This window comes from Poecilia formosa, unplaced genomic scaffold (assembly GCF_000485575.1).
Source record: "Poecilia formosa unplaced genomic scaffold, Poecilia_formosa-5.1.2 Scaffold124, whole genome shotgun sequence".
NCBI lineage: Eukaryota > Metazoa > Chordata > Actinopteri > Cyprinodontiformes > Poeciliidae > Poecilia > Poecilia formosa.
This window is the reverse complement of record NW_006800063.1, coordinates 400019-427899: the sequence shown is the minus strand read 5'-3', so window position 1 is coordinate 427899 and position 27881 is coordinate 400019. Positions and strand designations below refer to the sequence as shown.

Genomic DNA, 27881 nt, shown 5'->3' with positions numbered 1-27881 from the left:
ATATTGGATAAGACTCGAGAGTCTTCATCAAAACTTTAATTTACCTAAATTTGAACAAGTTGATTATAGGACCACTTTTCAGATTTTAGTTTCAGATTTAATGCTGCCACAACTCCATCTCCACTTCCTACCCTTTGAATTTGTAAAATGAGTTTAAGCACATGTGCATCCCATTCATTTGGATTAATTATTGAAAAGTTTGTTTATTTTGGCAAATAAATGCAAAATGCAAAATTATTATGTAGATGCATAGCACAAATAGTGATTTATTTTAAGTATTTAGTTCAGTTAGTTTTTACGATCGACGCTCGCAGCTAATTAAAACCCCAAACTGTGTTCCACAGATAATTAGAACATTACATAAAATCAATAAAAACTATTGTTATACAATGTCCTGTCACTACACACCATTATGAGGAAAAGTGGTAACTTGACAAGAAGCGACTAACACCTTCAGCAAGTGACATAAGCTGCGAAACGTTTTTGCTGAAGAAGCTGATTATTTAGAGTGCTGTATCCAAGTATGTCAATGGAAAGTTGAGTGGAAGGAAAAAGTGTGGTTGAAAAAGTTACGCAAGCAAAAGTGTGTCTATGTACTGCGCAGCACAAAGACACAGGATTTAGTGTGGCCCCACAGCCACACTAAATCCCACAGTACCCGGGTGGAGATGTCTTCTCATCATTCTCCTGTGAATACTCCATAGATTTTCCACAGGGATTTGGTTAGGCCAGTTTGTTGGCCAGTTGAGCACAGTGATATTAATAAAGTAGGTATTGGTGCTTTAAGGCTACCAGGTCCGTGACTCTGACTCTGACTACCCACACCTTGTGAATCTCCCTCAAACTCTTGATGTAGCTTTGCTTTATACACCTTTTCACCCACACTTTTTCCTTCCACCTAATTTTCTACTAACATACCATAACATGGTTAAACATGACATTTCATTTTTATTATTATTATTATTATTATTTTTATTGGATTTTTTTTTTCATCTAATTTCCTGAGAAATATTTGTAGGAATCCATGTGTAAGTTTTAGCTTTTACTGAAAAAATAATAATTTTTGGATTACATTCTGGTTTATTGGGATTTACCTGTATGCAACAATTGCTGAACATATCTCCTATTATGTCTACTGGTTTTCACAATGTCTGTATGCATGATCCAGCATTGTGCCTTGGTGTTCAGTGCACATTCAGAATGCCTCTGAGAGCCCAAGCAAACCTTTCATCCAGCAAAAAAACAAAAAAAAACAAAACAGTATGTTGTTATCAAAACAAGAGGTTTTCTATTGGCTTGTGAAATTGGAAAATAGAGAGAGGCTGAGAGTCAGGCAGGCAGTGCGAGAGAAAGAGAGAGAGAAGGAGAGATGAGAAGCGCTGCTGCAGAACACACCTCATCTCCTCTTTAGCTGGAGGGATAGAGGGAGAAAGAGATTCAGTCTGTGCCAATTTTCTCCTCTGCTCCAGAGACGGAGAGGGAGAGCCAGGGAAGTGATATTTCAGAAATCTTATCTGATAAACAAACAACAGACAGAGACAGAGAGAGGGAGAGAGAGGCAGAGGAGAAGAGGTGCCTTGGCGTATGAAGCATCCAAAAAGACAAGACAGAGAACAAATGGAGAAAGAAGAAGCGACAGAGAGAGATGTAGTCAATGCTTCTGTTGCGGTAAGAGACTGGAAATATGTTGATATTTTCTGAGCTAGGAGGACATCCCAGCACGCGCAGGGACATGCACACATGCAGCACTGGATGCATGCGCAGCCACTTAAAGGTGATGACAGCAGGCGTGTGTGTGTGTGTGTGTGTATGTGTGTGTGTGCGTGCGTGTGTGTGCGCGTGCGTGCGTGCGTGTGTGTGTGTGCAGGCGTGTGTTTGCATGTGTGTGTGTGTATGAGTTAAATGAAGAGGCTTGTAGGAAAATAAATGTTTGTGTCAGAGGGTGTCTGGGTGAATGCTGAAACAAATTCAGCTGGAGCAATGCGTCTTTCCTTCTTCTCCTTCTTCTTCTTCTTCTTCTTCTTCTTCTTCTTCTTCTTCTTCTTCTTCTTCTTCTTCTTCTTCTTCTTTGCCTTCTTCTTCTCTTTTCTTTTCTTTCAATCTGCACCCAGCACCTTTATCTCCATCATATCATCCCTCCTTCCTGCTCTCCATTCTGCCCTGTTGCTGAGCCTCTCTGTGCTGGAGCTGCACAGCCCACATACATGCAGCTCCGCTTTACACCATTTTCTCTCTGCTTGCCTCTGACTTTATCCTGAATTGAACAGAAAAAGGGAACCGAAGGAGAAAATGAGTGACTATTCTGAAATGACTTTAAATCCTCCCCATGTTTTTGTTCTTCTGCTCACAGTTCTCATGTAATTTCAGCCCAATGTTTTCTGTCAGAGTTTGGAGATTACAACGGATTACAATCAAATTATCCCACCACCACTGATCTAAATGTAGAGCCGAGTAGGGAGAAATTAAAAGAAATGTGCGTCTCCTGGGGTCACAGTTTTAGTTTCACATGTCCAATGAATAATTTCCTTTATCTGTTTTTTTAGGCAGATATTTATGAGATCTTTTTGCGCATTTATTTTTGCATCATCTTTGATAATCACACTGATTTTTTTTTTTTTTTATTATTAAATAGATCCCAGTGGGATCAATTTAAAAGTGGACATGTCTCAAGGAATCAAACATATTTGACTGCATGAGGAATGTTAACCAGCTCTTAAAAAAACTTGAAAAATCAAAAACAAGATAAAACTTGAAAAGGAAAAATGTTGATCTTCAGCATTTTTTATTATTGGTCTTAAACAAAACAGAACTTGAAGAAAAACAAAAAATATAATTTAGTAATCTAAAACAACTGGCTTTAAAAGTATTCCTCTACAGAGCAAATACACTGTTAGGGCAGTGGTGAAAAACCCAAAAGACGCTTTCTAAATCTCCAAATTTTTTCACAAATAAAGAAAAAAAAAAGCACAGTTTGGGATGTGATGACATTAAAAAAAAAAGTTTTAATTGGATCAACAAGGTGATTCTGATTACATGCAGAACCTGCATGACAAGACAAGAGAACTGCAAAATCTATTCTTTAAATTATATTTAATTTAAAATCACTGATCAGCTGCATATTATTCTGGGTCAATGTTATCAGGAGCCACTTTGGAAAGTATGCTGAGCCACATGTGGCCCTGGAGCCACAGGTTGGAGACCCCTCTGCTGTAGTTCAGGTTATCGCTGGGTGTTTTACAGAAGTGGGTTCATACAGTGGGACAAATAAGTATTTGACACACTGCTAATGTTTCTAATTTACCCACTTACAAAGAATGGAGGTATGTCATTTTTATCGTAGGTACACCTGAGCTGTGAGAGACAAAATCTAAAAGAAAACTCCAGAAAATCAGATTGTGTGAGTTGTAACTAATCAGTTAGCATTTTATTGTTTTAAATATGTATTTGGTCACATAGCAACCAGCAAGAATTTGGCTCCCACAGATCTATTATTTCATCTTTAAGAAACCCTCCTGTCCTCCTCGCAGCACCTGCATTAATTGCACCTGTCTACACCAGCATTCAATGAGACTCCAACTTCTCCCCTACGGATAAGTTGTTTCTGGACAACAGGGACTGAAATGGAAACCTGCACAAGGCTGGGATGAGCTGCAGGACAATAAACAGCTTGGTGAGAAGGCAACACTTGCTGGTGCAATTATTAGGCAACGGAAGACAGTCAGTCTCCCTCAGACTGGCGCTACATGCATTGTGTCGCTTCATGGAGTATCAGTGATTATGAGAAAAGAGAGGGATCCCGAGCGGTCCAAATCAATAACCTGAAGAGAGCTGGGAGCAGCTGCAAAGGCTACAAACACATTACGCCGTCATGGATTATCCCAAAATGCTCACAAGATTTTGGGTGACAACGTCAGCAGATGAAGATGGGTCATCTCCGGGTCTTCCAGCAGGACAATGTCCTGAGATCTCCAGGTCCTGGTGTAGCCCAGCAAGTCTCCAGATCTGAACCCAACAGAAAATCTATGGTTGGAAGGTGAAACTTTGTGTTTCCCGACGAAACCCGACAGATGTGGAGAAGATCTATGTGGAGCAGAGGGCCAAAATCGCTGCTGCAGTGAGTGAAAACCTGGTTGAGAACTGCAGGGAACGTCTGACCCCCGCAATTTAAACTAATGTTTCTGTACCAAATATTAAGTTGTATTTTTATTTTGCATCAAATGCTTATTTCATGCAAAAAAAACAAAATGCTAAGTTTTTTTTTTTGTTTGTTGATTCAGTCTCTCACAGTTGAGGTGTACCAATGATAAAAACTTAGACCTTTCCATTAATGTAAGTAATATACATCTTAACTTTTAGTTGATGTCAATACTGACAGCAACTTTCACTGAATGACCATCTGAGCGTTACTTCCACATATTTCCCTTTAACTAGGCGAAGTCCTGTTGTTGACAATCTGAGCTTTTCTAAGTTTGAGCCAGAAGAGTCTCCAGAGTACTAATGGCCCCTAAAAGCAGAAATATTCAGCATTTATCCAAACCTAAAAAGATTGCACTGTGGGATAAAGGTAGCCGCTGAGTCATACACATCTACTTTACTCTACTTTTATGAACAATTCATGCGACAAGGCAACACTTTACTGGCACTTATCAGTACAGGATTTCGCTTTTCTGAAAAGGCTGTAAACACTACAAGCTTTCCAAGAGAAGCAGTAAAAACGGGAGCATATCAAAATTAAATGATGAATCCATTATTGAGCAGGTTGCATGTAAAAGGATGAATGAACTGCGATTAAAGTGAATGGATGATGGAGGGGTATGATGAGTCCCAGGAGGATGAAATTGCACCCGGTTACTGTTACAGCTCACATTACAAACTCACTTATATACAGCAAGCGCAACTCCCACTATTATTTTATTTATTTTCTTGAAAATATCTGATGAAGTTTTAGTAATTTTCTGCTTTGACAGAAGGATTTTCTTCATTTTCTTTTCCTCAAACACCAGCAAACAACTGACAAAGCTTTAAGGTTTTTTTTTTTTCTTTCTGTTTCTTCCTATTAGCCACATAAACTGCACGCATGCAGAGTTTCTGCACACCAGCTGGCAGGATGAGCTGAGTCTGGAAATGTCAGGAGAGGTTATAAAACCGTTCAGTAATAACTTTTCAAACTACTTACAAAACCCAATCACAGAAATTAAACGGATGGTTCTTGTTGCAGTGCAAATGGATGTTTATGAATCACGTAGCATTTTGCAGCTTCAGAAGTATGGAAATGATGCTGAAGATTGCACAAATATTCCAGGCAGGTGAAGAGGCTTTCAAAATTAATGCAGCTGGTTTCAGATGAAAATTTGGTTTTAAAAGCTGCCATTTTTTATTTTTTTTTTAAATCTGCAACTTAATTATCTGTTAAGTTTTACTGCATAATTTTCATACATATGTAGCTACATCAACATATTTTTCATAGAACAGATTCAGTGGGACGATGTGGTATGCTTCTGAACATCTGCAATATTATGAAGTGGTTGAAACAAAAACACGTGTTAACATCAAACTGAGTCTCAAACTAGCGTACTTCAGATTTTATCTGTGGGATTTTAAGGCCCAGATTTTACTGAATGATTTTATTAGAATCTTTCCAAACAGAAAATTCAGTAATGTCTGTTCTAAAGGGTGATAATGCTGATATTTGCATTACTCAAAATAAGAAGTCTGTGAGCATGGCTAAAGCAGTGTCAGGTTACAGATTCTCCCAAAGCAATTCTGGCTCATGTTTTCTTTAACAGCGGTAATTCATTTCCTCTAAGTCATTAATTTCTTTCGCTACATTTAAAGTTTAATGAAAGCAGAACAACGTGAAAAAGATGGACTTCAGAGTTTTCAGCCCAGTAAGTGAAAAAAAGGCATGAATAAAACTTGGCCACTATTTTATTCCCTTTATTTAAAAAAATATCTAGATATCCAGTCCAGACACATATATAAACCACAAAGCTGTTTTTGAATGTATCCACCCTGGAGATACATTTTTAAAATCCCTCTTTGGAAAGAAAACCAGCTTTGCAAAATTATCTGGTTTGTTTGGAAATGGTTGTTAAATAGATTAAGGCGAGAAGATTATATTTAATAGAATAGAATGGAAATAGAAATATCCTTTAATTTCCCATAGCGAGGAAATTCAAGTGCAACAACAGCAAAGTAACAGCAAATCAAAGCAGATTCACACAAAAATATAAAATACATAAAAGCAGGCATAAGAATAGCAAATCATCAGGTTATTGAAAACTCTAGAGATCACAATAAGGAGTTAAACATGAAAGTTAAACACAAACTCCCACAATGTACTCAAATATTCTGAAAAGACGATAAAAAAAAATAAGTAAACTATAGTGAATTGTGTTGCTATCTCAAAGTTATCTTGAAGCAGAGTCTTCAGAGCAGGCAGCTCCTGTAAGGTGAAAGCACCAGAGAGACCTGCCAAAATATCAGTGCAACTCCAATCGTCAGCAATAACGCCGATTCACCGGTGTGTAATAAGTATCCATGGTAACCAACTGTTGTACTGACAGACGGGTGGTGGTGGTCTCTGCTACGTCCATTACCTCTCTGAGCTGAAACGGATGAAAGGACAGCCTCTCGTACATCTTTAAGGTTAATTTGTCCCTTCTGTCACCCCACTTTATAACCACATATTGGCATTTTGTGCTCTGCTTATTTTATTTTGTGCAAATGTGATTAAACCTTTGCACTTCACTTTGCTTTTTACATGGTAGTTAGGCGTTTCTGGTAAATTATGGGGTAAATTAGCATAAAAATACAAACACTAATGTAATTTGATGGTGAGTTTTATTTTCTGAAAAGAAATCATATTACTCCCTGTTTCCATTAATTGTTCTTCTTAGCCCCATGTGAGCCAGTTGAATTTTATAGCAGATTATAAACCCTGCTCAAACTCAAACCACTCTAAGTGACCTCCTGCTGGTAAATACTACTTACTGTAGTCACATTTTCTTACAAAAGGTTATGAAAATGTACTTTAGCTCAGCTGTCAACGCATGTGAAAACACCAGCCTGGTGGCGATGAATTGATTAAAAGAAGATCAGTATTAAAAAAATCCAGTTGAGATCAGTTCCTTGTCATATATAGAAATGATTAATGTGAAAAGATAGCTAAAAGAGCAAAACCTTGAATAGTGAAGGGATAAAATAATCAGCATGATTACATCGCAGGTATTGCTGTGAAAACAATCAAAACCAAAAACACAACCGTCTCATTACCTGCAGATGTAGATGCTGCATGCCTACCTGAATCTGTATAGAGTTTAAGTGTTGAATATTAAAAATCCATTACATTTTTTTAAACAATGTTTAATATCAGCAGTAATAAGCAGAAGAGAACTTGCTTTTGCTAAACCTTTGCTAGAGAAATGCTGCCTGTTTCACATTCCTGCTTCCTCACTCGGCTAGTTTGAGTAATCAGATCACCCATGAACAAAAATCATCTCAGATCAGAAAACCTCCTATGGTAGCATGTGGTCCCAAAATGTAAGATATTTACTGTAGCTGAGCTGCTATAATAATAAGCACTGATCTTACAGCTGAGCCTCAAAGACATTTACAGGTCATGTAAGTTATGCAGTTTTGTAAATGTTTACAAGGTCTCTTCCTTGGTAGGATTGTAGGATTGTATACCTGTGTGGCTGGGAATGCGTTAGGAGAAGATACAAATGGTGAAAAAGTATCATATGCATTGATAAAATAGAATAATAGAATAAATATTACATAAAACAGTGCAGATTTTTTTATGTCTGTGAACATATTAAGAATCACGAGTTTGGAACGGAAAGGTCACTTGAGCCCTCCGCCGCCAAGGTTGTTCATAAAATTATGTCCGGATCTTCTTCTTCTTCTTTTCATTTCTTCAAATTTCATGAAAAAAAAGTCCAGGTGGTTTTTACATAAATCTGCATACTAATCCGATGCCCTAAAGTGTTCAGCAGCTGAGGTGAGAACATCCAAATCTGCAGAGCTCCTATCAAAAAGGCATGATGCTTCTCATGTCTCCTTATTCAAATAATTATTTTTTCTTATAACAGACATGTGTGTAATTTGGAACAACTTAAAAAAAAAAAACTAATGAAAAAGTTGATTAAAAAGCCAGCACATCGAATCTATTAAAATAAAAGCATGCAGCCTTGTTTGAAAGAGTAATAATCTAGATCACGTCATATTCTGCTTTGGTTCCTCTTATTAAAATCTGGTGTTGAGACAAGGTTGAGAAAGGCACATTCATTCTTCAAACTAAGTCAATTACTGTTTTGATTGCTGCCAAACATCTATGATCTGTTAAAATGATAATTTTGTAATATGAATACTAAATTGTTCCTGATATGAAAGCCTGCCAGAGGCTGATGTAACGCTGGTGTGTGTGCATTTCTGCGTGTGTGTGTGTGTGTGTGTGTGTGTGCTTCAGTAGCAAACACTTACACTCCTGTCCCCATTAAGATCTTAAATACAGAAGACTGATGATCCTTGGGGTCTAATTTACATGTTTCGTAATGAATAAGGCCATATTCTGACTATCTCATGTGAAGTACTCCCATGAAATATTGATGTACATGTTGGATGATTTCATCACCTCTGGTTGAGAATAACATGAAAGATTACAGCAGAACATAATTTTCCCTGTCTTTAATCCAGTGCCATTTTCTTAAATTACAGTCACTTAACTTTTACAACCGTCACCATTTGTGTCCTATTATTCTGTCTGTCTAAATGGATTTTGAAGGCAAAATTTCTTTTCAAACAGCCGCTATTCCTGATCGTACGTTTCAAACCTTTTCTTCATCCGATTGATTTTTTTTTTTCTTTTTCTCATTGTTCTGACTTGCAGAGAAAATGTGCGATTACAAAAACTCTTTTGCAAACTGATGCAACATAGTCGGTGCAAAATGCTTCAGCTTCCAAATGTCACCTGAAAGCTTTAGAAAATATGAGGGAAGATATTGGACTATAATTTACAATGAAAAAGTATTTGCCCCTTGTAGATTTGCTCGGGGGGGTTTACGTGTGTTTAAATAATCAGATCATCAAATTCAAACATTCCCTGACGCACAAATGCTACAAGAGGCTAGCCTTCAGACCAGCCCGCTGTGATGTGACTGCCTGTTCCACTGGGCCGCCAAGGACACCTCTCGTCCTCGCATTGAAATGGCAATTGCATTTTTTAGAGGAAAATCCATCCAACCCAAAATGACCCTATGTGAAAAAGTAATTGCCCCTTTAAAATAGTAACTGGTTGTGCCACCTTTGGCTGTAATAACTCCCGTCAGCCATTTGCCATTGATGGATTTTTTTTGGCCCACTCTGCCTGGTTTTCTAATTTAGCCGCATTGAAGATTTTCAAGCAAAGACAGCTTTGAAGGTTACGCCACAACTCCTCAGTCATATTTAAGTCCAGACTTTGACTAGGCCACTCAAAATCATTATTTTTTTGCATTGTTGTGCTGCTGATGGTCAAACAGGATTGTCTTCACAACTAAAGTCCTAAATCAGGGGACACTAATTATAAAAACCAAAGAAAACATGAGGTATATCTTCCAAAAAGTTTTACTTCTGTTTTGTCAGTCCTCGGGATATTTTCCCTAAAGTCATGGGGATTATAAATATGTTTGTTTTTGTTTCTTTTCTTATTGTTGAATCATAAACAATCACTTTTAATGAGGAAATTGAGGTCTGCAGTGCTTTTTACTAGGTTCTTTTGTCACCTCCTGGATGAATCATCAATGTACCCCTGGAGTAATTTTGGTAAAATTTCAGTAAAATTACTCCTGAGAAGTACCGCTACTGCTCCATGTTTTCGATACTTGTAGATTATGACTGCTACTATGTTTCTCTACCGTCCAAAATCATTCATATAGTATTGTACCTCTGTGCAATCTATTTAATTTCTTTAGATCATGGCGTAATGTGCTGCCTTTTGAGTTCTTTTAGTCTACTTCTTTTTAAATGCTAATTATTTGTCTTCAGTCTATTGTTGAGCCAATTTGTTTGATGATGTAAGATGAGCAAATGCTTCACAGGACTGTACTTCCAAACAGAAATGACGTGTTACTGAATCCTTTTCTTGTGTTTCTGAAAACAGTGACCCAAGGAATGAGTCGTCCACCTGCAGCCAGCACTTGAGACGGACGTTCGGACAGCGAACACCATCACCGCCCTACAGCCGTTGCCGCTGCAAACGTTGAGCAGAAGACTTGTATAGATAGTACATTTCCACATTTCCATTTCTCATATTTGTCTTAAACCAATACCTCTTAATGTTATGCTGAGCGGTGAAACCAAACCATCTGCTCTACAGTTACAGTTTGCTCACACATCTCCAGTCCAAATGATTCATCCTTCATCTCCATAACAAAGTCTTCCTCACCTTGTCTGAATCACCTCCTGAGAGGATTATGAGGCCAGCTTTAGCTCTCCTACAGTCACATTGTCTCTTGTACGTGTTTAGCGGGATGTGTGTGCCCATTGTTGTGGGCTCCCTGCCACCTGCACTGCCATGGTATGTTCCCTGCCCAGTGAGGTGTGTGTGTCAGATCAAGCCATGGTTCTCCCCGGATTCTGTCTATCACGAAGCACCCACGGTGGACTGTAACAATCTGTTGCTGACGAAGCTCCCCTTGCCCATACCGCTGAACACGCACACTCTTCGCCTGCAGAGTAACTTGCTGTCAGTGCTGGACACTGCAGTGCTACATGGGCTCCCAAACCTCACCGACTTGGACCTTTCACAGAACCGCTTCAGTCGTGTCAGGATGATAACTCAGAGTTCCTCCCTGCCTTCTCTGCTGTCCATACATCTTGAGGAAAACCATCTCAGTCACCTGCCAGAAGCCTCTTTTTCATCATTGCCAGCTTTACAAGAACTCTTTCTCAGCCACAACAACCTCCATTCAATTGCACCCGGAGCCTTCAATGGCCTCGACTCCCTTCGTCGTCTTCACATCAATAACAACAGACTCACAACAATTGACCCTCAGTGGTTCAGAGCATTGCCTCAGCTGGAAGTTCTCATGCTTGGGGGCAATCCTGTGGAGGCTCTGCCTGAGAGGGGATTTGTGGCCCTAACGTCCCTACGAAGCCTTGTACTTGGCGGTATGGGTCTGAGAAGTTTGGCTGAAAAAGCACTCGAAGGGCTTGAAGAACTCGAAAGTCTTTCCTTCTACGACAACCATCTTACCAAGGTTCCTCGACAAGCCCTGAAAAGAGTGCCAGGACTCAAGTTCCTTGATCTCAACAAGAACCGCATCAAACTGATCGAGACGGGAGACTTTAAAGACATGTTGAACCTAAAAGAGCTCGGCCTGAACAACATGGAGGAGCTTGTGTCTATAGATAAAGCCTCTCTGGACAACCTGCCAGAGCTCACCAAGCTTGAGATCACCAACAACCCACGTTTATCCTACGTTCATCCTCAGGCTTTTGTCAGGCTGAGCAGACTGGAAAGTCTGATGCTAAACTCTAATTCTCTAAGTGCTCTGCACCAGAACATCATGCTTTCCCTGCCAAGTCTGCAGGAGGTCAGCCTTCACTCCAACCCACTGCGATGTGACTGCCTGTTCCACTGGGCCGCCAGGGACACCTCTCACCCTCGCATTGAAAGGGACACACAGATGAAGGCCCAGGTGGCCCGGGTGGTGCGCTTCATCCAACCTGAGGCGACCTTATGCTCTGCACCTCCCGAATTGAGAGCACGTAGAGTGAGAGAGGTCTCTTCAGGAGAGATGTCTGCATCCTGCCTCCCAACTATTCCCACCAGTTCCCTTCCCTCCTATGTCGGAGTTCAAGAAGGGGGGAAACTGGTTTTGCACTGCCGAGCACTTGCAGAGCCATATCCTGAACTGTACTGGGTGACGCCCTCTGGCCTGAGACTAGGGCCTTCTGCAAACAGTACATCAAAAGGTTTTCCAGCTTCCGCCCTCTGTAGAAACACAACTTCAGATGGCTTTAACAACACATCTGCCCTCAGTTTCCAGCACCCACAAGCCCACAATGATACTGTTTGCCAGTTCTTCAAACACTACCAGCTACAGCCTGAGGGAACCCTAGAGATCAGCAGGATCTCCCCCAGAGAGGCAGGACTGTATACCTGTGTGGCTGAGAATGCATTAGGAGCAGATACACACAGCGTTACAGTAGGAGTGCACAACAGGGGGAAAAATAGAAAGAGGGGGGTGATGACTAAACCGAAGAAATTTCAATCCATGAGAGTAGAAGCCAGGTTGGAGTTGAACGAGGTTGGAGAGCACTATGCTATCTTGTCCTGGCAGAGCAGACAAAACCTGCCCTCCACTCGCTTATCCTGGCAGGCCATGCAGACCAGCTCCCACACACCAACATACACCACGCGCATACTTGCTGGCACTCAGAGCTTCAACCTAACTCACCTGCAGGCAGAGACATTTTACAGAGTGTGTCTACATCTAGGAGTCAGTGAGGACGGCAAGAGAGACAACCTTGGGTCGGAGGGGAGCAAAAAGCCTCGCTGTGTGTCGTTCAGGACCAAGGATGTGCCAGAGCCTCAGCCTGGTTTGCAGCTCAACCCAGAGCTGACCTCCATAGCGGTCACACTACTGCTTCTTGCTTATATCCTGCTTCTAGCAGTGCAGGGCTGGGATGCTGAACCTGGCGAGGAGGCGAGGAAGCATCACAACGCCCTCTGTGTGGATATCAAGGGTCCCCAGACTGTTATTATCGCTCAGAAGACAAAAGAGAGCAATGAAGATCCAACAGATCTGAAAGAGAAGCTGGCATCGTATTATATCATTTGAGATAATTACACCCATTCCAATGCAGACGAGATAAACTGGCACACATCCTTAACATGGGACATGAAATATACTCTAGCACTCACACAAATGAAGGATTTGGAGATTATGGTGCAACGAGAGATTTGTATTTATTTTATATAAGCATAAAGTATATATTGACTTTGTTTCTGTGTTGAGATGTGTTGTAAAGATTGCTTATCTCCCCTTTGGCGGGGAAATAAAACTGGACAATCATACTCCTGCTTAACACAGGGGAAACAACAGAGCCTGAGCTGCCTATGATCACTGGACTGAAACTAAAGAGAGCTTCATACATTTCAGGAATGGATATTTACAGAAGAGAGAGCAGCCCAGACCTCCGGGGTTTTGTCCTGTTTATAGTCAACATGTTTCCACAGACTCGAGCATACTCTCTCCAAGCTGATAAAACTCTGCATTACGACGGGCGCTGAAAGGACTTTCTGCTGGTTTGGACAGTTTAAGTCAAAGTGATTGATGTACACGGCGCTTTAGCTTTGCTCTTGGACTGACTCGTCCATCTTGCGGTACCTATATGGTGAGCTCATCCCTGATAAAACATGTCTCTCTGTTTTAAAATAAAAGTGATTTAAAAGTGACTAGTTTGAGCTTTGAATTATGTTTTTTGCATCTACTTGTGTTTTGTGTTTTTTCTTTTAATCAAAAACTGACATATGGAAAATCATTTGACAAGGACATGAGATTTAGAAAAAAGTCATTTAGAAATAGTGTTGCATCATTTCAGCAAAGCTTAGGTTCTCCACCAAACCAACATGAATACTAATGGTGTTAGACATCTCACGCCTTCTCAGTAACACAAGACGCAGAATGTTCCCTGCTGGAGGAGGAATGTAACTGAGAGGCCAGATTAAAGGGCCGAAAGATGCAATTTTCCCAAACTCAAGTAGCTGCTGAATTTCCCTTCTATCATAACTGGATCTCAGGACCTCAATTTAGCTTTATGCAAAGGCAAGAAATAGTAAATGTTAAACTGTCCTGGCTGTACTCCATCTGTTACCCCAAGACCGCTGGAGATGAGCACCAGTGTTTCCTCGGCCCTGCAAGGATAAGCAGGTAAAGATGATGGATGGGTGGAATATACATCTATTACTCAGTTTCAGATTATCTGATAGCATCAGATCTCTGCTTAGCTGTAAGAGAAATTTATTTCAGATGGACAGGAACAAATGTGAAATGCAGGTCTTGCCGTTTAATTTTTTTAATTAAAATTGGAGAGTGTCAAAGAGTGACATCAGCACAGATTCTGTCAGATTAGTTGCACCATGAAAACTGTTTCCAGCCAGCAGAGTATTAAAGTCAGCTACTTTAGGTAAGGATTTTGCACATATACTGCAGTTTTTCCACGTTTTGACATGTTAGAACCAACTTCCAATATGTTTTATTGTGATTTAGACTAATTCAAAACACTTTATTTATAAATACAGCAGAAAATATAGAGGTTTTCTAAATTTCATACAAATATAACTTTGAAACATTGTCGTTTTGTGTGAGTCAGTAGTTTGTAGAAGAGAGACAACCTTTGCTTCAGTAACAGCTGCATCTTTCGAGTACGTTTGCCCACTTTTACCCATTCTTTCCAAAAACGCAAATTAAAAGCCACTTTGATTGGAGAATGTCTAAATACATACATTTTCAAGTCTTTCCCCCGGTTCTCAATCGGTTGTAGCTCTTGATTTGACGAGGTCATTCCAACACATGAATGTGATTTGACCTGAAGTAACACTTCCTCTGTATTTCTGGCTTCATTGTTAGAGGAAAGATTGAAATATTGGTTTTTAATGCAACACTGCTTCAAAATTTTAAAAGAAAAATGCGTCTGCTGTGCACAAACGTTATCTGACAAATCGCTGAGGTTTTCACAGAACAACTGGAATTAGAATAAAAACGTCCCCCAGCATGATGCTGACTTGACCAACATCAACTTACTAAGTAAGAGGCACCTGAGTGTAATTAGTGGTGATGGATATTATCTAGTGGTATTTGAGTAAGACTGGCTGAAAACAAAGCAAAAGCGTACATTTCAGATTAGCAGCTGTAAATAAATACTTGTTTCCATCATTATCCTTTACTTTATGTTGTTCTTTCACATAACATCTTTGGACAATGCATTGGAGTTTGTGGTTGTAAGATGGAAATGTGCGAAAGTTTATAAGACATTAATGCAATTTAATGTGATTCTGCGTTAAGAATCAACACGTTGAGCATCAGTTAGGACTTCTTTATTCACACAAAACATAATACAACTCTTCAATAAGGCAAGACATTACTGTATATACATAGAATGATCTACATGGATAGCATATTCAAATATTTATATAACTCTGTCATTCTTTAGTAGCACTACATAGTGTAAATACATTTTTTAAGTAAGTCATGTAAAAACAGTTAATGGATCTAAAAATTTCAATTTATTCGTTCATTCAAGGCAAGAGTTATTGTAGAAGATAACGGCAACAGAAGTTGATGCCTGAACATCGTCAACTGGTTCAGTTACTGGTTTGATTATGGGCTGGTACAGTGGCTCAGAGGGCTTAGAGAACAATGCTTTATGCAGAATTAATAAAAGGAAGAGCAAGTCAGCTTGTTTCCCACTAATTCACTGTAATTAGAAAAACATTTGGTAAACACACAGGCCTGGAGCACACTGCATCTTTTGCTCAGCACATGTTCAGCTGGTGAAGATGTACAGCTTTTAAGAAACTCTCGGTGCCACAACCCATTTTTAAACCCCTTGAATTTCCAAAATCAGATTCAAAACAAACTTGGGGGAAAAAAGCAAATCGCATACAAGCTGAACTCTGCTATTCCCACTAGCATCAACACAGATTATTGACACAAGCTGACATCATAGTTGCAGTAGGTGCCCTTAAAAAAAAAACAAAAAAAAACGATATAATGGATTTGTTTCAGTGTATACTGAGCATGTTGAATGCAAAAACACACAGGGTTCCTTCACATTATAAAAGTCTAATTTCACAGACTTAAATCATCTTAAACATGATAAATGTTTACATTTTCAGTTTGGGGTTGCAATCTGAACATTGTCATGTTCTTCTATACAACAAGGGGTTCATTTAACAAATCTATATTTGAACTCAGAGGAAAATTGAAAAAAAAAACAAAACACTTCAGCGCTGTGTATGTGCAACTTATAGCAAATTGTTTGCCGCTATAAATCAGATTTTCAAACTTAGGTAGGCTCATAAAAGCTTTAAACAAAACTAAAAATATGACAATGTTCATCTTTTATATGTAAAAATAGGATAATTCTGCTTCTTTGAGAAACTTATCTTTAGAAATGTATTCTTCATTTTAGCATTGCTAAGGGGAAATGGAGTCTGAAAAAACTAATATTTAAACTTGGAAATACTGGAAAGACTGAGAGTTATAATGACAAGAAGGTAGTCATTTACCAAAATATAATTTTATAGAGCTTTAACAAATAGTAGCAGTGCTGAGTATCGGCTCACAAGCTGAAAGTCCATAACTGGGAACTACGGGGAAATTGAAAATGACAACACAGCTAAATATAAAGAACATAATCCTGTGTTCATGTGATGCATGAGCAGTACTAGATTTCTCCACTTTTCAGAAAGTTTGAGTTTCATAGGATTGGAAAATCCAGCATAGTTTCAATAGTAGATTGCAGAGAAGCTCCTTAAATCCCCTGGTCTGTGCAGTGAGAGTGTTAAACTGTTAAACTGGTAAAACGAATAGAAGCGGCTTCCTTCGTTTAAGCAATGCAAGGTAAGTTTTTATGATGCAAACGGAAACGCCATGCTTTAAGTTGCGAAAACACAACACCACATAGCATTTATATTAAAAACCATCTTTACCTACTTTGTATCCAGCATGATATGTAGTTGTAGACATCTGATATCAAACATTGAAGAAATGTTTTCTCTTTTTCCTTATGCACAACAGAGAACTGACTAAATATATTAATACTTTTTAACACTGTTAAACTGTTAATTATGGAAGTATATTATAAACTCATGCTGTGTAATTTATGCATTACTCTGGCTAACCTCTAGAGCAATTAGGGTTCTTTGTTTTTGGCTGATACCAATTTCCAGATATTTTAAAAAGTCTGACTTCCAAATTTCAATTTTGATCGATTAAGATTTTCTTATTCAAAGGACCATAAGACCTTAAAGATTTAATGACCCCATTAAGGGACAAGGGTGTAAAGAAAATGGATGGATGAAATGTATCAAAGCATACTGCATGTCAATAAAGACATTTCATAAGTAGGGAAAAACTATTCTTTTAGTCTTTAGAAAAATGCCAGATCCTTATTGTTGTAGATATATTGGTGAATCTCTACTTCATATGCAAAAATGTTCTCTGTTAAAATATCTTTATGTTTGTTACATATACATCATGCAGGTTTGTCAAAATGCTGCACCAAGTTATACTGGTAAGTAAATACAGCGACCAAGCTCATAAAAACCAGTTTACCAGGAGTGCTAAAACTGTTTAGAGTGACTGCATCACTACTGGTGTTTATACCACAGTTTGGGAACCAATATGAACACAAAAAAAAAAACCTGAAGATGTCCACACTCAGACACATACACACAAAGAATGAAAACTGAATGAGGTAATTGAATCCCTTTTGTGAGCCGATACTGTAGAGCAGCCAAGAAAAATGTGAGAAAAAAAGAAATTCAGGCAGCGTCAGCGATCAGTGACACCAGGTGTGTAAACTCAGCTTTGTGCTGGTAACTGCTTACTACCAGCCCTCATCCAGTAACAATGACCAAATCTAGTCCGGTTTTGATTGTTTGTGTGATCCAATTTGGGTTTCCAATCAGCAGATTTAGCAACTGCTCAGAAAATCAACAAACTTTGTGAAGACACAAATGCAGGTTTCAGCACCTGGACTCGTGCCAGTCCTGATATTTATCGTCAACAAAAATTAATCCCCGTCTGAAGATTTCTCTAGCACACGTACATCTCATTTCATAGCAGAAACAGGCTGCTACAGAGAAAGCTGTCCAGCTTAATGACGGTCCAACATGTTTATAACTTGATATTAATGAGGCAATAGTGGAGAAAAAGTGTAGAGCTGATTGTGTTTTACTGTACAAGTGGAGGAACGAGCAGTACCACAGCAAATTTTAAACGTTTAAACTGAAACAGCAGCCCCTTCATTACCAGTTGCCATGGCTACCACGCATAGCTCGACTTAGCAAGAACGCCTTCACTTTACCGAGAAACTAAAAGCTCCGGTTTCATTTCTGAATTAGAGGAGATGAAGATGCTGTCGGGGTTCTCAACTGTTAAGTAAAGTTTAACCTCTGACCCCACCATAAAGCTATTGTCACATTTTTTTTGTTGTTGTTTTTTTGTTTTAAGTCTGACAACCATACTGCATCCTAAACGTGACTGTTTAAAGTTCTGGGAAACAAAATCAACCCTTATAAATATAAGCAGCTAAATTCATCGACAGATGAGTAGACATGTCTTTTATCAATACATGCATGCATGGCATTCGAGCACACACAGAAGCACACGCACAACTCAGCTGTAGTTGTAGGAGAAGTTGTAAGAGCTAGGCTCCTTTGGCACTGGAGGCGGGGCTTCTGGGATCGTGATGTTCTCAAGGTCGAGGAGGCGGAGCTTCATCTCCATGCTTATGAGGGTATCTAGGTCGCTGCGTGTCAGGTCACTGCCCATCTCTCTGCCCAGCAGCGCACACAGCCCGTCGGTCCAGATGCAATACTGGACATGTGGGCACAGAAGCACAAACACACACCAACACACACGCACACACACACACACACACACACATGCAGAGGAGTTTTGGTGAGTGAGGATCCTTCACGGTCAAATTTACTGACCCAAGTAGCTCTGGGAAGGGGAAACATTCCCCAGTTGTGGGAGCGAGTTCGAACAAAGCATTTAGATTTTTATCAGAAGATGTTCAAATATTGAGGTCGGATATTGTTTCCTCTGGAAAAGAAAGATTTAACTGAATTCACACAACAAAAATTCCCCTTATTTTCCAAAAGATCACAATGAAAGATGTGTTTTCTAGTGAGCGGAAAAGTTATCTAGCCTGAAATAACTTCAGAGACACTTGCAGTAATCAACCAAACTCTACCCTCTGAGGTGTGAGATGTTTGAAGGGTTTACTGCAACCTACGAGGGTGAGACTGCCAGATCCTGCTGCAGAAGAGCCTCCCCACAGCATGACGCCTCCACCTCTATGTTTCATGGTTGGCATGAGCTTCTTTTCCAGGAATGCTGCATTTGGTTGTCCCCCTTCCAGACCTCCCACGAAACGTAAACTTGTGCAGCCCTTTTTAGATTGATCAGACATCTACTTTAATGTCAGCAAACTACTGGTGTAGATCTAATGACTTCCTTTTAGGGTTTTGATTGCTTATTTTTGCATCTTGTGGTCAATTTGCTTGGAGAGCCGAACCTGGGCATGGCAGCGGTTGCTTTGAATGTCCTCTGCTTTTTTGTCTACTAGAATCATTTGAGTGCATTTGTGAATGAGTAAATGGTTTCTATCATACATTGTTTGTTTCGTGTGCCTATTTATGGGATCTGTTGGTCTCTCTTCTTCAGCAGAGCTTCTGGCCACTGGCTTGAGCAAACAGCCCCAAGTTCACCTGTCAACAAAGTTAGCGGTGCAGAAAGTCTTGGTTTTTACTTTAATTCCTGTTTGTACTCCTTGGTGAAAGTAAATCCAGCCCCCAGAGGTCGTGGCACATTTCACGCTAATGTCACGGCTCAAGTATTGCTGTTCGTTTTACAAACATTAGATAAATTATGGGCAGAGTTTCCTCCAAATACGAGCATCAAACACCAGTTAAATGTTAGCCAAGTGTGCAAAAAAGGCTCTGTCAATCACAAGGTTCTTACACCGTCTTCATGGGAAAAATGCAAACTTTTCTAAGCTCAACTTTCTAAAGGTCTCGGTTCTTCAAGTCTGTTGCAAAATGTAACATGAAGGGAGGAATAAAAGAGAGAATAAAAGGAGGAAAGGAGAGAGCAAAGGAAGGAATTAAGGAACAAAGGGGGGAAAATGCGATAAGAAATAAAGTTTGAGAATAGAAAAATGTTTTGATATTCCCATTGTCTGTTTTGATACTTATTCAGACATGGAAAACACTGGAAACAAATTCCAGACGTTTCCAAACCTTTCCAGGTTGCGTACGAACCCTGGAGTCAAGATGGACATTCAGACTCTGGTTTATGTGAACTTTGTAGATGCAAAGCCTTCAGTGAACCAGCCTGACTGTCTTCAGGTTAATGAGAAGTCAGTCAGCATCAAAACATTACTGCAGCCAGCCAAGGCCAGCAGACGACATCAAAACAATGAATACAGGGTTCAATTATTTCATCTCATTCACAATTCAGACACTGCAGCAAAAAACCTGCGAGCGCACAGTCATAGCCTGCGAATATTTTACCTCGTATTTGTTCGGTGCAACAAAATTAAGCGTTTCGTCCGGATCGTAGAGGACGGAGAAGGCCAGCTCCAGCACCTCCTGGCAGAGCGAAACAAATTCAGCAACAACACAGCAAGGTCACGAGTCAGCAAAATATGTTAGACATGAATACAAATGAACATTTTAGCACCTTGTTTTGTTTTAGAGCACTTTTCTCCTTCATATGAGGGCAATCCTTTCCTGTTAACACAGACTTGATGTCTGAGACAGGGACTGGAGAGAAAAAAAAACAGAGAAATTTATCCTCTCACCAGATGCAGAAGAATTGTTTTGTGTTTCTCAAAAAACACAAAAAGTAGCAGAAACAAACAAAAGTGTGTCTCACTCTTGTCACTCAGTAGCTCAAAAGGCACTTCACCCTGAGGTGACTCCTCCAAATCCCCGTAGTGCAGAACTTTGTGATTAAGAGATAATCGGCAGAACCAGAACTTTTCTATAAAAAAAAAAAAAAGAAAAACAATAATCAATAAAAGCAAGACTCTGCGCAGAGAGACAAATGTCTGCCGCGCTCCTCTCGGTACCTTGCCTTCGACGGTTCCCCAGTTTACGGAAGCAGCTTCCCTCGCACAACCGGTTGAGCCGCTGCTGCTTGATGAGCTCCAAGATCTCGGGTTGAATCCTCTCCCGCAGCTCTCTGCAGCACAGCACAGCATGAGGAACTGGAAAACCATGAACACAAAATGAATAATGCAGGAAAGGCGCAGACTGACATGATGGGCGGAGACTGGAAGTCGTCCTGGCTCATCCTTTCTGACTGCCGCAGACGCAGTATCTCAGAGTAGCTGAGGCCTCGCAGCTTGTTCTTCAGCTGGTCTATGGAGGACGGCTTCATGGCCAGAGCCCTGGTAATCTGCTCCCGGACCACCTGCATCACCTGGGCCAGCGTTCACACACACACACACACGCACACACACACACACACACACACACACACACACACACAAATAATGAGGGCTGATGGAGCAAAAATGTAAGGCTCAAAAGCTGGGTTAATGCAGACGCATGTGAACTCTTTAGATTAGTTTTTCTTTGTGATTCTTTAGGTATAATTATTTCAAATAACCCTTTTTATTCTATTGAACTTAACAGTGTCGTGTGTTGCATGAATAATACCAGTGTTCGCCCTCACCAGGCGCTCATTCAGTTGCTATAAAAAAGCTCATCTGACATTACTGGTCTGGACCAAAAGCAGAAAATTGATACTAGAATTGAAAAATGCAATTTAATAAGAGGTTGTACAATCATCAAGTCATTTTCTCACTGTAATCATGGGATATGTAGTAATCCAGCTGCGAACTCAATGGTCTGTGTTAATCTGTATTTAAACAGATGGGAAATACAATCCTTTGTGCAAAACCATCCACAAAAAACAGACTGACTTCTGCTCAGTACATTTATTCAGTGCAAAAAAAAGAAATAATTGTTCATTAGGACATCACCTGTAAACCTCCATTTTACCATTGCTCTTTTACCAAAAAGAATGAATTTATTCCTCTCCAATAAAATGTAACGAGGTTTGAGCATTCATGAAGATCTTTGCAGTCTTTTGGGTCGTCCTGTTTTCTCTCATGTTCTCCTCTCAGTCAAGGGCAGGGGTGTCCGAACTTTTGGCCACATGGGCCAAAATTACAGATTCAAAAGTAATTACGGGCCAAAAAAAAAAACTAAATTAAAGCAAATAAAGTAGCCGATGTAGATCCAAAACTTGAAAACAATTTTTATAATGGTGTATTAGGGCCATTGTAGATAGAAAAAAGGAGTATATTTCTGGCAAAAATTCAGAAATTTTCTAGAAAAAAAAATTCAATATGTAGTAATCCAATAAAACTTTTGACATTTGAAATTCAGAAATTCACAAGATGTTTTGGGAAAAAAAATCTTGTAAATTTCTAGATATTAATCTAGAAATTTGATGCTTTCTTTCTAGCAAGTTCCCTTGTTTTTCTAGAAAATTTCTGATCTTACTCTCAAAATTTCTGAGTTTTTTGGCAGAAATTAATTGCTTACTGTCATTTTGCATGTTTTCTGTATTAAAAGAAAGACGTAGTTTTCAGTTTCTTTTGGGCTCGACTGAATAAATTTACCTTCAGTAATGAGACCAGGATTTGGGTCACTTTCTTTCAAAGTGTTTGCTATATTTAGCCAAGTTTAAGAAAGAATAAAAGCTGATTCGGGTGCAGCAATGTTGCCTTTTCAGTAAAAGTCTCTGGATAAACTTGGTTTTACCTTTTGTTAAAATTTTTTTGTGTAAATACGAATACTTTGTGCTATACTTCACATTTTCCTGTGTAAGAAAATAATGTTGGTAACAATTTTTACCCTGATTACAAATTAAAAGTGTACATTTGCATCTACAAATGAAATTTGTATCATTTTTGAATTGTAGTTGGGGGCTGAACAAAATTAGTCCAAGGGCCATAAATGGCCCCCGGGCCACACTTTGGACATCCTTTGTCTAGGGACTGAGATAAATATGAAACAAACATGATTTTGTGTTTGGTGAACCATTTCTGTTGAAAGATGTTTTGGATCATTCATCTTTTAAAACAAGCATCTCAGAGTGTGTTGAGTGAAAAGAAAAATCCAGATTTTCCAATAATTAAATCCTCATGATTAAAAAATTTGATTAATCAATGATTGGTTTATGACCCATCCCTAATACAGGGTATGTTAATCATTTTATTTTCTTGTTCCATTCTTTGTTTTACTATTAAAGCAAATTGTAATTTTCTTCTGAAACAGAAGCTGCTGTCTTCAAAGTGAGATTCTGCTACTAAAATACAGGAACCACTTATTATCCACTGGCCCAAACATTAATCTCCCAGTCCGCCCATTAGTGCAGACCAGCGATGGACGTGTAAATGACTCTCTTTGGAGTGAAAATGCGAGTTTGGAGTGGGCATGAGTGGTGGCATTGTGCGTGGACAAACTGTGTTATGAGACAGATTTTGGAGTGTTTAGTGGTCATAAAAACGGAGAGTNGAACATCATCACCGCCCTACAGCCGTTGCCACTGCAAACGTTGAGCAGAAGACTTGTATAGATAGTACATTTCCACATTTCCATTTCTCATATTTGTCTTAAACCAGTACCTCTTAATGTTATGCTGAGCGGTGAAACCAAACCATCTGCTCTACAGTTACAGTTTGCTCACACATCTCCAGTCCAAATGATTCATCCCTCATCTCCATAAAAAGTCTTCCTCACCTTGTCTGAATCACCTCCTGAGAGGATTATGAGGCCAGCTTTAGCTCTCCTACAGTCACATTGTCTCTTGTACGTGTTTAGCGGGATGTGTGTGCCCATTGTTGTGGGCTCCCTGCCACCTGCACTGCCATGGTATGTTCCCTGCCCAGTGAGGTGTGTGTGTCAGATCAAGCCATGGTTCTCCCCGGATTCTGTCTATCACGAAGCACCCACGGTGGACTGTAACAATCTGTTGCTGACGAAGCTCCCCTTGCCCATACCGCTGAACACGCACACTCTTCGCCTGCAGAGTAACTTGCTGTCAGTGCTGGACACTGCAGTGCTACATGGGCTCCCAAACCTCACCGACTTGGACCTTTCACAGAACCGCTTCAGTCGTGTCAGGATGATAACTCAGAGTTCCTCCCTGCCTTCTCTGCTGTCCATACATCTTGAGGAAAACCATCTCAGTCACCTGCCAGAAGCCTCTTTTTCATCATTGCCAGCTTTACAAGAACTCTTTCTCAGCCACAACAACCTCCATTCAATTGCACCCGGAGCCTTCAATGGCCTCGACTCCCTTCGTCGTCTTCACATCAATAACAACAGACTCACAACAATTGACCCTCGGTGGTTCAGAGCATTGCCTCAGCTGGAAGTTCTCATGCTTGGGGGCAATCCTGTGGAGGCTCTGCCTGAGAGGGGATTTGTGGCCCTAACGTCCCTACGAAGCCTTGTACTTGGCGGTATGGGTCTGAGAAGTTTGGCTGAAAAAGCACTCGAAGGGCTTGAAGAACTCGAAAGTCTTTCCTTCTACGACAACCATCTTACCAAGGTTCCTCGACAAGCCCTGAAAAGAGTGCCAGGACTCAAGTTCCTTGATCTCAACAAGAACCGCATCAAACTGATTGAGACGGGAGACTTTAAAGACATGTTGAACCTAAAAGAGCTCGGCCTGAACAACATGGAGGAGCTTGTGTCTATAGATAAAGCCTCTCTGGACAACCTGCCAGAGCTCACCAAGCTTGAGATCACCAACAACCCACGCTTATCCTACGTTCATCCTCAGGCTTTTGTCAGGCTGAGCAGACTGGAAAGTCTGATGCTAAACTCTAATTCTCTAAGTGCTCTGCACCAGAACATCATGCTCTCCCTGCCAAGTCTGCAGGAGGTCAGCCTTCACTCCAACCCACTGCGATGTGACTGCCTGTTCCACTGGGCCGCCAGGGACACCTCTCACCCTCGCATTGAAAGGGACACACAGATGAAGGCCCAGGTGGCCCGGGTGGTGCGCTTCATCCAACCTGAGGCGACCTTATGCTCTGCACCTCCCGAATTGAGAGCACGTAGAGTGAGAGAGGTCTCTTCAGGAGAGATGTCTGCATCCTGCCTCCCAACTATTCCCACCAGTTCCCTTCCCTCCTATGTCGGAGTTCAAGAAGGGGGGAAACTGGTTTTGCACTGCCGAGCACTTGCAGAGCCATATCCTGAACTGTACTGGGTGACGCCCTCTGGCCTGAGACTAGGGCCTTCTGCAAACAGTACATCAAAAGGTTTTCCAGCTTCCGCCCTCTGTAGAAACACAACTTCAGATGGCTTTAACAACACATCTGCCCTCAGTTTCCAGCACCCACAAGCCCACAATGATACTGTTTGCCAGTTCTTCAAACACTACCAGCTACAGCCTGAGGGAACCCTAGAGATCAGCAGGATCTCCCCCAGAGAGGCAGGACTGTATACCTGTGTGGCTGAGAATGCATTAGGAGCAGATACACACAGCGTTACAGTAGGAGTGCACAACAGGGGGAAAAATAGAAAGAGGGGGGTGATGACTAAACCGAAGAAATTTCAATCCATGAGAGTAGAAGCCAGGTTGGAGTTGAACGAGGTTGGAGAGCACTATGCTATCTTGTCCTGGCAGAGCAGACAAAACCTGCCCTCCACTCGCTTATCCTGGCAGGCCATGCAGACCAGCTCCCACACACCAACATACACCACGCGCATACTTGCTGGCACTCAGAGCTTCAACCTAACTCACCTGCAGGCAGAGACATTTTACAGAGTGTGTCTACATCTAGGAGTCAGTGAGGACGGCAAGAGAGACAACCTTGGGTCGGAGGGGAGCAAAAAGCCTCGCTGTGTGTCGTTCAGGACCAAGGATGTGCCAGAGCCTCAGCCTGGTTTGCAGCTCAACCCAGAGCTGACCTCCATAGCGGTCACACTACTGCTTCTTGCTTATATCCTGCTTCTAGCAGTGCAGGGCTGGGATGCTGAACCTGGCGAGGAGGCGAGGAAGCATCACAACGCCCTCTGTGTGGATATCAAGGGTCCCCAGACTGTTATTATCGCTCAGAAGACAAAAGAGAGCAATGAAGATCCAACAGATCTGAAAGAGAAGCTGGCATCGTATTATATCATTTGAGATAATTACACCCATTCCAATGCAGACGAGATAAACTGGCACACATCCTTAACATGGGACATGAAATATACTCTAGCACTCACACAAATGAAGGATTTGGAGATTATGGTGCAACGAGAGATTTGTATTTATTTTATATAAGCATAAAGTATATATTGACTTTGTTTCTGTGTTGAGATGTGTTGTAAAGATTGCTTATCTCCCCTTTGGCGGGGAAATAAAACTGGACAATCATACTCCTGCTTAACACAGGGGAAACAACAGAGCCTGAGCTGCCTATGATCACTGGACTGAAACTAAAGAGAGCTTCATACATTTCAGGAATGGATATTTACAGAAGAGAGAGCAGCCCAGACCTCCGGGGTTTTGTCCTGTTTATAGTCAACATGTTTCCACAGACTCGAGCATACTCTCTCCAAGCTGATAAAACTCTGCATTACGACGGGCGCTGAAAGGACTTTCTGCTGGTTTGGACAGTTTAAGTCAAAGTGATTGATGTACACGGCGCTTTAGCTTTGCTCTTGGACTGACTCGTCCATCTTGCGGTACCTATATGGTGAGCTCATCCCTGATAAAACATGTCTCTCTGTTTTAAAATAAAAGTGATTTAAAAGTGACTAGTTTGAGCTTTGAATTATGTTTTTTGCATCTACTTGTGTTTTGTGTTTTTTCTTTTAATCAAAAACTGACATATGGAAAATCATTTGACAAGGACATGAGATTTAGAAAAAAGTCATTTAGAAATAGTGTTGCATCATTTCAGCAAAGCTTAGGTTCTCCACCAAACCAACATGAATACTAATGGTGTTAGACATCTCACGCCTTCTCAGTAACACAAGACGCAGAATGTTCCCTGCTGGAGGAGGAATGTAACTGAGAGGCCAGATTAAAGGGCCGAAAGATGCAATTTTCCCAAACTCAAGTAGCTGCTGAATTTCCCTTCTATCATAACTGGATCTCAGGACCTCAATTTAGCTTTATGCAAAGGCAAGAAATAGTAAATGTTAAACTGTCCTGGCTGTACTCCATCTGTTACCCCAAGACCGCTGGAGATGAGCACCAGTGTTTCCTCGGCCCTGCAAGGATAAGCAGGTAAAGATGATGGATGGGTGGAATATACATCTATTACTCAGTTTCAGATTATCTGATAGCATCAGATCTCTGCTTAGCTGTAAGAGAAATTTATTTCAGATGGACAGGAACAAATGTGAAATGCAGGTCTTGCCGTTTAATTTTTTTAATTAAAATTGGAGAGTGTCAAAGAGTGACATCAGCACAGATTCTGTCAGATTAGTTGCACCATGAAAACTGTTTCCAGCCAGCAGAGTATTAAAGTCAGCTACTTTAGGTAAGGATTTTGCACATATACTGCAGTTTTTCCACGTTTTGACATGTTAGAACCAACTTCCAATATGTTTTATTGTGATTTAGACTAATTCAAAACACTTTATTTATAAATACAGCAGAAAATATAGAGGTTTTCTAAATTTCATACAAATATAACTTTGAAACATTGTCGTTTTGTGTGAGTCAGTAGTTTGTAGAAGAGAGACAACCTTTGCTTCAGTAACAGCTGCATCTTTCGAGTACGTTTGCCCACTTTTACCCATTCTTTCCAAAAACGCAAATTAAAAGCCACTTTGATTGGAGAATGTCTAAATACATACATTTTCAAGTCTTTCCCCCGGTTCTCAATCGGTTGTAGCTCTTGATTTGACGAGGTCATTCCAACACATGAATGTGATTTGACCTGAAGTAACACTTCCTCTGTATTTCTGGCTTCATTGTTAGAGGAAAGATTGAAATATTGGTTTTTAATGCAACACTGCTTCAAAATTTTAAAAGAAAAATGCGTCTGCTGTGCACAAACGTTATCTGACAAATCGCTGAGGTTTTCACAGAACAACTGGAATTAGAATAAAAACGTCCCCCAGCATG

At 40.4% G+C, this 27881-nt stretch overlaps 2 protein-coding genes across 2 annotated transcripts; one reads left to right on the top strand and one right to left on the bottom strand.

Moving 5' to 3' along the window:
* The first annotated feature begins 1349 nt into the window (after positions 1-1349).
* Positions 1350-26560, top strand: LOC103144365 (uncharacterized). The gene is made up of 3 exons (XM_016675971.1): positions 1350-1668; positions 10142-12825; positions 23533-26560. Exons 2-3 carry the CDS (start codon positions 10455-10457, stop codon positions 25941-25943), a joined length of 4782 nt encoding a protein of 1593 aa, XP_016531457.1. The 5' UTR covers positions 1350-1668; positions 10142-10454; the 3' UTR covers positions 25944-26560.
* On the bottom strand, positions 15070-21230 carry LOC103144312 (engulfment and cell motility protein 2-like). Its single transcript, XM_007561231.2, has 6 exons — positions 21046-21230; positions 20857-20969; positions 20661-20768; positions 20466-20548; positions 20297-20374; positions 15070-18593 (listed from the first exon to the last, which is right to left on the bottom strand). The coding sequence occupies exons 1-6, from the start codon at positions 21204-21206 to the stop codon at positions 18393-18395; spliced, it is 744 nt and encodes a 247-aa protein (XP_007561293.1). The 5' UTR covers positions 21207-21230; the 3' UTR covers positions 15070-18392.
* Positions 26561-27881: the final 1321 nt, after the last annotated feature.

Bases quoted from the DNA above. Each gene is read 5' to 3' on its own strand.
- LOC103144365 (XM_016675971.1), top strand. From the start codon at position 10,455: ATGAGGCCAGCTTTAGCTCTCCTACAGTCACATTGTCTCTTGTACGTG. The intron at 12,826-23,532 runs GAGATAATTACA...CTCCATAAAAAG, and splicing joins GGCATCGTATTATATCATTT to TCTTCCTCACCTTGTCTGAA.
- LOC103144312 (XM_007561231.2), bottom strand. From the start codon at position 21,206: ATGCAGGTGGTCCGGGAGCAGATTACCAGGGCTCTGGCCATGAAGCCG. The intron at 20,769-20,856 runs GTACCGAGAGGA...TTTTTTTTATAG, and splicing joins GGGGAACCGTCGAAGGCAAG to AAAAGTTCTGGTTCTGCCGA. The intron at 20,375-20,465 runs GTGCTAAAATGT...TCGCTCTGCCAG, and splicing joins GTGCTCTAAAACAAAACAAG to GAGGTGCTGGAGCTGGCCTT.